The following is an 11,719-nucleotide window of genomic DNA, read 5'->3' on the forward strand; positions in this document are numbered from 1 at the left end:
GGATTTGTTTGGTGTTTCACATGAGCACCGCCTCCTAAATTTATTTACGCAAAACGGTTTTACCATCTTGTGTTTACTATCAGGCATCAATGCCTATGTTCAAGTGCAGGTGGGTTTGCACACTCCCCCATTATCCATTAATGAACAGGCAGAACTGAATTTAAGGGCAGGTGGAAGTCTACTCAGGAGGGTGACCGGAGGGAGAGTCTTCCTGCTCTTCACTGCTCCAGACCTGTAGGTTTTAGTGCACTGAGGATGTGACCTGCTACTCTGAGCTTACTTTAGCAAGCAAAGTGAGCTATGGGATTGATGTGGCAACTGCTCTACTTTGACTGAGCTGTGGCTGTGATGGCGTCAGGAACAGCAGAGCCATTTCTGATCTATCTGTCCTTTACACCTCTTCAATCTCACCTACAACCTTTCTTCAATGCCTGTAGTATGCCCAGAAGCGTAGATGCATGGGATTTTAAAGGTAAGGTCACCTGCTACTCTCATTGCTGTCATTTCATGACTACCAATAAAACATAGTCAGTTTATGTGGAAAGCCATCTTTAAGGTTTCAATTCTTAGACTTTAAAGTCATTGCTTGTGGTCCTGCCTTACATGTGAAAATAATCATGAGCTAGAGAATGCATGCCTCTGCCTGCTAGCTGCAGTGTTTAGCAGTAATTCTGTATTGCAAGTATTCTGTGTGATTATATACTTTAAGATGGATACAGTTATTGCAAATGTTTACCTATGTGTAGACCCTTTCTGATGGGTTAAATCTCCTACTTCCCTCCCCTCCTCTCTCCCTTCCCACCTCCTATCCTATCCTATCCTATCCTATCCTATCCTATCCTATCCTATCCTATCCTATCCTATCCTATCCTATCCTATCCTATCCCATCCTACCCTATCCCATCCCATCCCATCCCATCCCACCCCATCCCACCCCATCCCACCCCATCCCATCCCATCCCATCCCATCCCATCCCATCCCATCCCATCCCATCCCATCCCATCCCATCCCATCCCATCCCACTCTACCCTACCCTACCCTATCCTACCCTACCCTACCCTACTCTATCCCATCCCATCCTGGCTTTTATAACCCTGAAGACCAGGAGAAAATCCTCTCAAATACAACATAAAATGTGCTGTTTTTTTCTTTCTCTCCATAGGAAAGGAGAGCTAAGCATTTTGTTTTGGACTTGTCAGTGAACATTTGCACTCATAAAGAGAAGACTGCCCTGACTGCCTGTATTTCCAGCATATTTCCAGATCTCTCTTCTATTTGGCAAACTCCTGGCAGCATCCCCAGTCCATGCGAGATTCAGGATTCCCAAATGGTGTGCTGGTCACATACAAGTTTATGTTGACTCCATTCCCACTAACTTCAGTGGCAGCAACTTTTGCTGTTCTCGGATTTATTTATGATTAGGCTTATTCCGTTTTTCCTCTCCTGCAGATCTTTATTTCTCTGGAGCAGAAATTTCCATCTCTCTGGTGGCTCATCTGTCTCACTGAACTCCTAGCTTGTTTGCTGTTTCTTGTCAAGGCTTTGGCACTGAGAATGGAGTCTAAGAGGGATGGGGGAAAAACTCAGGCTTATTTTCTGTTTATTCATACTGGTTTCACTCAGGAACATCACCAGGGTGTCCCACAGATCTTGGTCACTGGAGGTGGCATAGAGAGGGATGGTCTGCCCCTCTGATCTGTGCTGGGGCTGCGGACTGATGCTGGCAGAGGATGGAGGTTTCTTCTTGGTCTGTGAGGCTAGGGGCATCTCATTTTCCACAGTTTCCTGCAGAACAGCCCAAAAAATGCTGTTTTCATTCTGGTCTTATTCTAGCAATAGAATCATGAGCTAGAGAATCATTACCCTCTGAGTAAGATGTTTAGTTCAACTCCACTGAAATACCAATTAGAAAGTACTATTTCAAGCAGGCAGGAAAAACATCACTGAAATATCTGAGCTCAGACCCTAACTGCCATGATCTCATTTTGCACTTTTCAGCAACTGTCCACCTCCCCTCAAAAGCAGAGTGCAGATTTTTCTGTCCAAAATCACTGTATCACCATGGACGTAAGACAGCCAGTGCACTCTCCCTGGCTCCCTGTGTGCTCGGGGCAGAACGGTGCTGCCAGCAGCCGCTGGCCCGAAGGAAGGTATGCATCCTTCTTGTTTCTTTTTTTTTTTTTTTTTTTTTTTTTTGTCTGTGTGTGTGTGTGTGTAGTTTCGTTGTTTTTTTTTTCCTTTTTTTTTTTTTTTCCTTTTGGCAGTCGTCCTTGAGCATTTGAGACGGATGTGAGAGTTTTCAGCCCTCATGCAAAACAACTAACTAAACATAACAGATTACATCAGCTCAGGCTTTTCAATTCCTGGATGGCAGTAGAGTGCTAATCCAACCTTCATCCTGGATTTCATAAACTGAAACAAGGGAGGCTGGCAGGAGCAGCGCTGCCGGATTGAGGAAGCTGACGACGGTGCAGCATGTGGGCAACACGCTGTATAAAGCTCATAAACTTGTAGGCTGATGTGTGCAGCTACTGCTTTGGATTCTGTACCGCTGCTACCCTCCGCACCAGGCGCCGGGCTGAACACCGCAATCTGCTCCCTGGGACCGAGCGTTGACCCCTGCGAGACATGAAGGGCTTCCTGTTGCTCACACTCCTCCTAATGCCTGCACACGCTGGAGCTGCTTGGAGTGCGAAATACGCGGTCGATTGCCCCGAGCCCTGTGACAGTAATGCGTGCAAAAGCACCTTGCGCTGTAAGCGGACGGTGCTGGACGACTGCGGCTGCTGCCGGGTGTGCGCGGCAGTGCTGGGCGAGACGTGCTATCGCACGGTCTCGGGCATGGACGGTGTCAAGTGCGGCCCGGGGCTGAAGTGCCAGTTTTACACTGAGGAGGATGATTTTGGTGATGAATTCGGTATCTGCAAAGGTAAAGACCATCACACTGCATGCACCCACTGCGGTGATTTGACAGCAGCCTACGTGTAGCCTCCTGCTTGCAAGGTCTGAAAAGAGGTTTTTCCAGCTCAGTTCTTACCTGAGAGGAAAGTTGGAAATACCTGCCTTTATCAAAAGGTGTTACATGTAGGAGGGCCAGGCTTACTGATGGGAGAGTGTTGTTTAGGATCAGGGACATCTGTGGGAAAGCACAGATAGGTTGTGTGCAGGGATAATAAGATTTGTGGTTGAGACTTTGGAGACTCAGGAGCTGTCCTGACCCCTCTGCTGAGCTGCATGGTGGCTCTGTGTAGCACGCAAAGACCTTAATCCTGCATGTCCAGCCTTGCTGAAGGACGCTGTGTCTTATTCATTCCTGCCTGTGAGGTGCTTGTGAGGCAGAGCCCTGTGGCAGGAGATGGGGAACAGGAGGGTGCGGGCTGCCTCTGCTTGCAGCTGCTGCCAGGTAGGCTGCATCTACCCTCAGCTCAGCACATTCCAGCTAAGAGCATCATTGCTCCATGCAAAAACGAGAATCTTCTAAAGGAGAAAAGGAATTAGGTTGCTGAGAGGTTGGGGAAAGCTTTTAAAATAAACCATTAACAATAATGCTTTACAAAGCATGAAAGCAGTATGTTTTCCTGCACACCACTTCAGTGAGTAGATACAGATATGCCTCTGAATAACTTCCTTAAACACAGAGGCATCTTGGCAGTTAAATGTTAGGAGTATTAATAGTCGTAGTGAAAGGCATGAGTGAGGACCAGGCACTGCAAAAATTATTCAGACTGACTTACAGAAAGCATGCATTTACTTATGTTGGGATGTGAAGGTGAATTCATGTGCATGTTAGAGGGTGAAATTCAAAACCCTCATTTTGTTTCTAAGGGATAGAATTTACACGAAAGGATCGTGTCTTTGGTGCACCCACCAAAATTACTTTCATGAGATAGATGACTGATCTTCATTTTACTAAAATTATTGTAGTGCATGGTACCATCTCCAATCATTTTACCAGTTATTTGAACTATTCTTTATTTTTCACTATCTCAAATGAATGTCTTTCAATGGCACAGTTAAAAGTGGAAAAAGAAATGCTGAGGGAGATGAGATCTCAATTTCTGAAGATGATTTTTGGAAGCACTGTTGAAAATACAGAGTAAAACCATTTTTTTTTTCCAAGAAACCAAAGAAAATACTCTCAATAAATGCATAATGAGCTGAAGTTGTAAATCAGTATTTAAGACTTGTATTGCCCACAGGTAGATTTGCACTTATTATTACGGGGCTCATTTCTAATTTTTTTTTTCATCTCTGCTCAGAGACGGCACGATCTCCTTCTGTACTTATGTGAATGCCATCAGACTAAGTGTGGGGACAAGTATTCTTAACTTAGGTATCCATTTATAGCTATTTTAGCAGATTACCTACTAATTTCAATAACTTTTGTGTTTGCAGTAATTCCTGGAGTCAGGGAGGCTGGATTCTCTCTAATATCATGCAACCAATTTATTTTTAGGTAGTGGACAGAAAATAACCTGAACTCACTGTTCTTCAGTGTGTGAATTCTGGAATGGCTAGAACATGCACAGCGTGCTTCAGAGCAGCTTTCTGAGTATAAATTCATGTTCTTCGTGGTTCTTATCTAAAAAATGCTTTAAGGGTTTCCATATTTTTATTAGCAGCAATGTCATTATTGTTCAAAACAGTCTATGAAGACTGGTGTTCCGCACTTTTATTGGTAAGATACATTTCTGTCACAGAGAGAATCTACTCTTGCTTCCCTTAAATCATTGCAACCTATCTGGTAATTTATGTAGGAGCAGGTCCCTGTTGAATATTACTTACAAACTGCAAAATTGGCTAAAATTTCCCATTTTGGTCAGACCTTAAGAGCATCATCGATGCCAGGGTCATTACATAGTTCTTTGAATTTGGGCTTATTTCCATTGCCTTTGTGTCCCAGCTTTCTGTGCGGAGTAACTGAGCACTTACAACATACAGATTAAGGCTTCATGGGGTGTGTGCTGTCAGCCCTGCTTGTTCTTTAGGGAGGACTGTGCATACGCAAACTGTTTACTTGTGACAAGGTTTGGGTTTTGCTTTATGTGCACAAACAGCAAATCAAAGACTGTGTGTGAAAGGAGGCATATGAACACTTGGTGAGGTTCTCCAAGCTGCGATGATTCACTGTGTGATGCTCAGCAGGGAATGCTCAGCAGAGAACTGGTTGGATTTTCAGTGCTTTTCCTTAATGGAAAAGTGCCCAGTGGGTACAGAGAGAATAGTAAAATGTTGGCTTCATTTTGGGGCATTATCCTGACACCAGGATGTATAGAAAAATTAAATATTTGCATTTGTTCAAGAGATTGGACAGAGAACAGTAAGCCTGTTGTGGAATGGTAAATGTACAGAAACCAGATCTGGCTTGGAAGGTCCTAGTGCTCAAAATAAGGGAGAACAGAAGAACATGACAGGAAAAGGTATTATAAGTGCGTAAAGCGGCCGTTGCCCTTCCGGAGGGTTTTGTGGGAGTCTGGGCTACCTGTGTCCTTGGTCCAGTGAGGGATTAATGTGCTCCAAGGGCTAGAATGGGAAATACTCTGGGACTCATCATTTAGGGTGGCCCCTGGGATGGAAAGGATCGTCTGAAATACAGACCTTTCTTCTGGCACTCTCCATGTGTTCCCTGGGTTGATTTCTTGTGGGGGTGTCTGGCGAGGGCATGTTCATGCTGGAATTTCTGTGTTGTTATCTCTTAACTTCTGGTCCTGCAAAGATACGAACAGCAACACAGAGGATGACAAGGGCTGTGACACCGCGTCTCACAACTCTGGGAAAATACGCGCTGTAGAAAAGTCACATCATACAATTCCCTGTCATGCAATCTACCCTGGGATGGGACAAATCCTCTGCACCTGATTGCTGTCTGTCATATGCAGGCAGCGCTTCACTCTCTGAGAACTCTTTGCACGTGTGCTGGGACGTTTGCAGGAGTGCTCCCCATGTCTGGGGATGCGTGGATGCACTGCCACCCTGGAGAGCTCCGTAGGGTCGTGCGGGGCGCCTGCGGGGCACCTTCTGCACCCCAGCGTGGGCAGCACCGAGTCTGCGCCTTCTCCAGACCAGGTGATCTTGTGCCCAAACAGTGAGCTCAGAAGCTTTCTGAAGTATTCTTCTTCTCTAAATGCAGTGTTTAACCTCTAACGACAGCCTCGATGACTGCATATTCATGTGTTCATATTGCCTTCTATTTGCATTTTAGAACTACAAGAGTTTCGGTGAAGAGTAGCACACTGTAAACAAGCTGCAGGAAAAGGAATGATGCATATAATGTGTATAATGTGTGGAAAGGAAAATCTGCGATTATTAGAACTTGAAAATACTTGTATCAAATAATCAACATCCCAAAATGTTTTCATTAAGGCTTGGCTGGATGCCACTAAAAGGTTTTCTACTTCTAAGGACAAAGCCGAGGCAGCTATTGAGGGCACTGGTAGCTGACCTCGATCACTAAGGAATACTTTGCTATACTGCTTTTTTTCAGAGTGTCCCTATGGTACCTATGGCATGGAGTGCAGGAAAACTTGCAACTGTCCATCTGGCATCTGTGACAGAGTCACTGGGAAGTGTTTGAAGTTCCCATTTTTTCAACTGTCTGCTTCAAAGCCTCCAAATCGACGAAAAATAATTTCTCACACAGGTAAGACTTCCTGGGGCAGCTGGTTCTAGTACATGATCTACTTGTATGATCTTACATGATCTCCTTGTACATGATCTACTAGCATGTGATGTGAGCTCTGTGTCAGCTTTGGTGAAGCTGAGCAAAGAGCTAACAGCGCAAGGCTTCCTCTGATTGGCAGCTCCCTTAGCATAAGGCAAGGAGTTAGGTGAGCAGTAACACATAGTAAAAACATTCAGAAGTTACAACATTTGAGAAATTCTTTGCAGCTGTTGAGTGCACTAAGACTGCAGTATCACCTGTGCAATGGGAGGATGTGTAAGGACTTGTATCAACCAGCTCATATGAAGTCAAAACAGGATTTCGTTATATTAACATTGCCACTGTCAGCTAATATAGGTAAAAATAACATATTTTTTCCCTTGAAAACAGAGCATTCTACATATTCAGTTGTCAGTGATCCGTTTAATGAAGTGCTTCAGTTTAGTTGCCAATCGCAATACTTTTGGAATAAGTTCTAATGTTTAGGATTGTGTCTGAAACCTGTAGCAGATCTTCTCAGACTTATTTAAAAAACAAGCAAACAAACAAACAAAGGGGAACATATGGAAAATTGAAATGTTTGAGGAGGGAGGAAGTGAACACTGAATTTTTCAAAGCTGGGATTAACTTTTCTTTCCATTTGGTTTATTTTCTTGAGGTATACCTAACCAAACAACGCTAACCTTAAATACAAGTACCAGTCAAAATGAATACAAATGTGAAGATTTTAAATGAATACTAGGGATTTAATTCTAGACTTACCAGAGGCTTCTCTGGGATTTTACTCCAAATGCTTTGAATTTTATTTCTCCTTAAACAACAGTTTTCTTGCTTAGTTTTGATTTTTCTCTTGCTATTTTTAGCTATCCAGACCTTTTAGCATTGATATCTGTTATGTTTCTTCCACTGTTTAGAAAAGCTTAGACAGAAACAAACTGCCTTACACTTGTACTTTGTTTAAAGCTGTCAACGGTTTACGGGCTTTTTCAGCCCAGTTCTGTGATGAGCGGGGCGGAGGGATCCGCAGATCAGCGCCTCCGGAAAAAAGGAAACAGGAGACCCCAAAATAATTAAAACAGCGGCATCGATCTGTGGAGAAACAAACTAATTTACTAAGTGTATTATCAGAATGCAAGATAACACACTATAATACAATATAATCAGAATTGAAGCTAATAAATCAAATATAATGAGAATGTCCGAAAGGTGGAAAGGCCTCACCACAACGCTGAGGTGAGATGCGCAGTCCAGTTGAGCAGCAGGGAGACGGGAGCAGCGCCCACAACGAAGGGCAGGCGAGAAAGAGAGAACTCAAGTGACCTTGCAGGAGTTAAACCTCCTCTCCCTGACCGCAAGGTCCCCTGGGGAATGTAGTTCTTCTTCTCTTCAGGGCAGGTACCCAGGACTTGAGCATTGACAGTTAATGTCCCAGTGCCCCACATGGTGTTATGATGTGGAATACTGAGAGCCAAAAATCACAAAACCATGACAAAAGTGATTGTTCAAAACACCTTGCAAGATGGATCAGTCCTGATCCTTTCTGATTTTCCTTTATGATTTTGTTCCTTCACCTTTTCAGGTGTTTTTTTGTTTGTTTGTTTGTTTTGGTTTGGTTTTTTAAATGACTAAATTTAAATGATTAAAGGGGGCTAAAATATCATTAAGAAAATATTCCTTGCTTTCTACTTAGTTTATTTATCAGATGCATTTCAGATACTATACTTATGTTATATTCCAGACGTTTTTTTGAATTGATGCCTCAAGAACTTTCCCCTCACTTTTGTCCCAAAACTTTCACACCCTCAGTGCATATTGTTTTATCCCAGGCAGGATGAAATTCTTACACCATGGAAACAAGTGGGACTTTTTTTACCCATGCAAATGTTACACAACATATATTCCTCAAATGTGGGATGGATGTAGACCAGGTGCTCTATGCATAGTGCCTCATAGGATGATCACGCAAGGTTTCATTTAACACTGGTATTCAGAGGTGGCTATATAATTCAGAGCAGATCCTCGGTTAATTAAAACAGCTGTGGATACTTCTGTATGTTAATTGGGTATTTCTGGCCCATGTATTCCATGAAGGCATTATGCCTACATTTACCCTCAGGACTTTTAAGTCTTCCAGAGCATGTTTCTGTGTATTTGCGTGGTCGCCTTCCTCATCAAACAGTAGGGCAGTGGCTGCCACACATTGCCCTGGGCCAGCAATCCCTGCCAAGCAACCTCAGTCGCAGCGCAGGAATCAGTGTGAGCCAGGAACCACTTCCAGTAGACAAACTGGATATATTTTACCTTTTTTTTTTTTTTTTTTTTTTTTTTCTGTAAGAGAGCCTAATGGCATACATTAGGCAACACCGTGCCAGCTGGCCTCTGTCTGAGCATAGCTGCAGCTTCAGCCCTTTGAGAACATGCGGCTGGTTCCATGTCATTTCGGAGCATTACAGTGAGAAAACCAAACTCATATCACCTGCTTTTTGCTTAGACTATTAGGAGGCACATCTGTCTTATTCCACAGTCTGGCAGAAATTCTGCAACCAGATAACTGGCGAAAATCAGGTGAATTCCTGCAAAAATTATTGTCAGCTGAGACTTTTCTGAAATGTTCCTAAAACCAGAGACATTGCTGTAGGAAATTATTCTAATCATCTCATTCCCATGAAATCTACTTTATTATTATATTTTCAGATAACGACATGGCATCGGGGGATGGCAATTCTGTAAAAGAGGAATTTGTTAAGGAGAAAGCAATTCGCACCCCCGTGATGAAGTGGCTAAATCCTCGCTGATATTTACTTGTGCTAATAAGACTTCATAAAGAATGCATTTCTCACAGATCATTGAATATGCAACAACACACTTTAAGAACGAAGTAAATCTATAGCGTATGAAAATGTAACCTCTACAGGCCAATTGTGATTCTGTTTGTCATGAGAAAAATGTTTACTTAAAAATAGACTGTACAGTGTATATGATTTTTGATATTTGTTTTGATAAGTATTTGAAGAAAGAAACATTGGGGATCTCTGAATGTATAGTAATATTGAAAAAAGAGCACAAGTCATTTAAATAATATCATAAGCCCACTTTTGCAGCCTCAGTCCAGGAAAGCTCTCACTGAATTCTGTTGACAGTTTGGGTGAATGAAACCATGGGTATGGAGCCAAGGCAATAAAAAGGGATGTCAACAAATCCCAGGATAGAAAGCAATGCCCCTGAGTCACACCAGCAAAACAACAACAACATAAGAGCTCAGTGGTGCAAGTTAAATAAACCGGTGTTAGTCACTGGTCATTTTCTGCTTTTTGGAAGTTTGGTGACAATTGCTTGGAGGTAAGCACACCTTTCTTCAGGGAGAAAACACATTTGAATTTATATTGAAGAACTTTGCTGAAATACTGCAGGCATATCCCATATTAAGCAGGACTTCTGAAATTAAATTCTGTGGAAAGAAAAGCATACTTAGTAAATTATACTGATATATAGGGAAGGATCAGAAAAGAAAGAAGTTGCTTAGCATTATTTAAATGTGTATGCTTCTATAAAGCAGCTGTTTTGGTGCCGTTAGAGCAATGCCTCCATTTATTGGGTCAGAGGACAGCAAATGGACCTTCATCCTCTCCATCCTCATCATGGACTGTTGCTCAGCTGTCACTCTGCTGGAATTCATCTAATCAAATGAATGGAAAACTCGGACTCTCAGTTAAGTGACAGGGCAGCCAAGCTCACAGAGTTCCAGGTGACCCTACTGGAGCAGGGGTTGGTCCAGGTGACCTCCAGAGGTCCCTTCCAGCCTCAGCCATTCTGGGATTCTGTGATGCTTTGGTGTCAAGCCCTCCATTTCTTATGTGCATGAGCAAGCATCCCCATTTTAGTCAGTATAATTTATATACTTCAGAGTGTTTCGGGAACTTGGCAGCATCCATCATTCAAGCCAAACTGGATTATATTTGTAACACAAAATGCCACACAGAGATAGGTTTTCTGGTATGTTTGGAAATGACTGGATTTTCAGATAAAGGAAGTGAATGTAGCGTAACAGAACGAACCTGTGCTGCATAAGTTCAGAACTGCCTCATATGACAGAAAACTCTCATTGGAAATGCACTTTGAATTGAATTGCATGTTCACTTTGAAAGCAATGTGAGCTTTGACAGTGACTTCAGTAAAACAAGGAGCACAGAGTACCACTGCCAAGGTTTTGTGCAGGATCTGAAAATTTACCTTGTAACTACAACCAAGAGAAACTCTGGAGCCTTTAAGAAGTCCAGACCTTGATCCAAAGGCAGCTTCAGTGAAAGCAGGTTGCTTACCTGAGAGGGAAACACTGAGTCACACCGTGTCAGAGCAAAAGGACAATGTCTGCTATGGACTTCAAATATCAATATGGCAGCATGGGTCCATGATAATCTAGAAAGCGTAAATCTCAAACTAGCAGATACCACATTTTAACTTGTAATGAATGTCTAGGACTGAGAGGGAGAAATTCTGTCTTGGGATATTTATAGGAAAACATATTGATACTCATCTATTGATATCAAAAGCAATCTTCTGACACTTTCAGTGAGAGCAGAATCCAATCCACGCTCTTTCAGCAGACTGAATTGCATTATTTAAAGAATGTAGTAAATATTTGCATACATTATTGTTGTTTTACAAGTGTCATAAATGATGTTCTTGAATGTAAATCTAATAAGCTGGTTGATTTTTAAAAGTATGTGTTAACTATTGTTCAATAAAAAACATCTGAAAGCATTGCTGTTGTGTTTATCCATTAACGACAGTTCTGCTGGTGATTGCACAGCCTCTAGGCATGCAGACTAGGCACAGTTTTCTTCCCAAATGATTTCACAATGTCTGCATCTACTTGGTGAATTTTCTTTGCTGAAGCCAAGAGCTAAGGGAATGGCTTGTTTCCAGAGTGACTTTGCGCCCAAGTGGCTTGTGTCTTTGCCTTCCCACCATCTTCAACTTCACAAAGAGGTGGCTGGGCCCAGGTTGCCTGCCAGGGGAAGTCCCTCCCTGGCTTACCCCTGAGCACAGAACAGAAC

The 11,719-nt window shown here is 42.7% G+C and overlaps 1 protein-coding gene across 1 annotated transcript; it reads left to right on the forward strand.

Moving 5' to 3' along the window:
- The first annotated feature begins 2,327 nt into the window (after positions 1 to 2,327).
- Positions 2,328 to 11,423, forward strand: ESM1 (endothelial cell specific molecule 1). Its single transcript, XM_052670184.1, has 3 exons — positions 2,328 to 2,930; positions 6,486 to 6,641; positions 9,357 to 11,423. Exons 1-3 carry the CDS (start codon positions 2,630 to 2,632, stop codon positions 9,455 to 9,457), a joined length of 558 nt encoding a protein of 185 aa, XP_052526144.1. The 5' UTR covers positions 2,328 to 2,629; the 3' UTR covers positions 9,458 to 11,423.
- The last annotated feature ends 296 nt before the right edge of the window (positions 11,424 to 11,719 follow it).

This window comes from Tympanuchus pallidicinctus, unplaced genomic scaffold (genome assembly GCF_026119805.1).
Source record: "Tympanuchus pallidicinctus isolate F22 unplaced genomic scaffold, pur_lepc_1.0 scaffold9, whole genome shotgun sequence".
Lineage (NCBI taxonomy): Eukaryota > Metazoa > Chordata > Aves > Galliformes > Phasianidae > Tympanuchus > Tympanuchus pallidicinctus.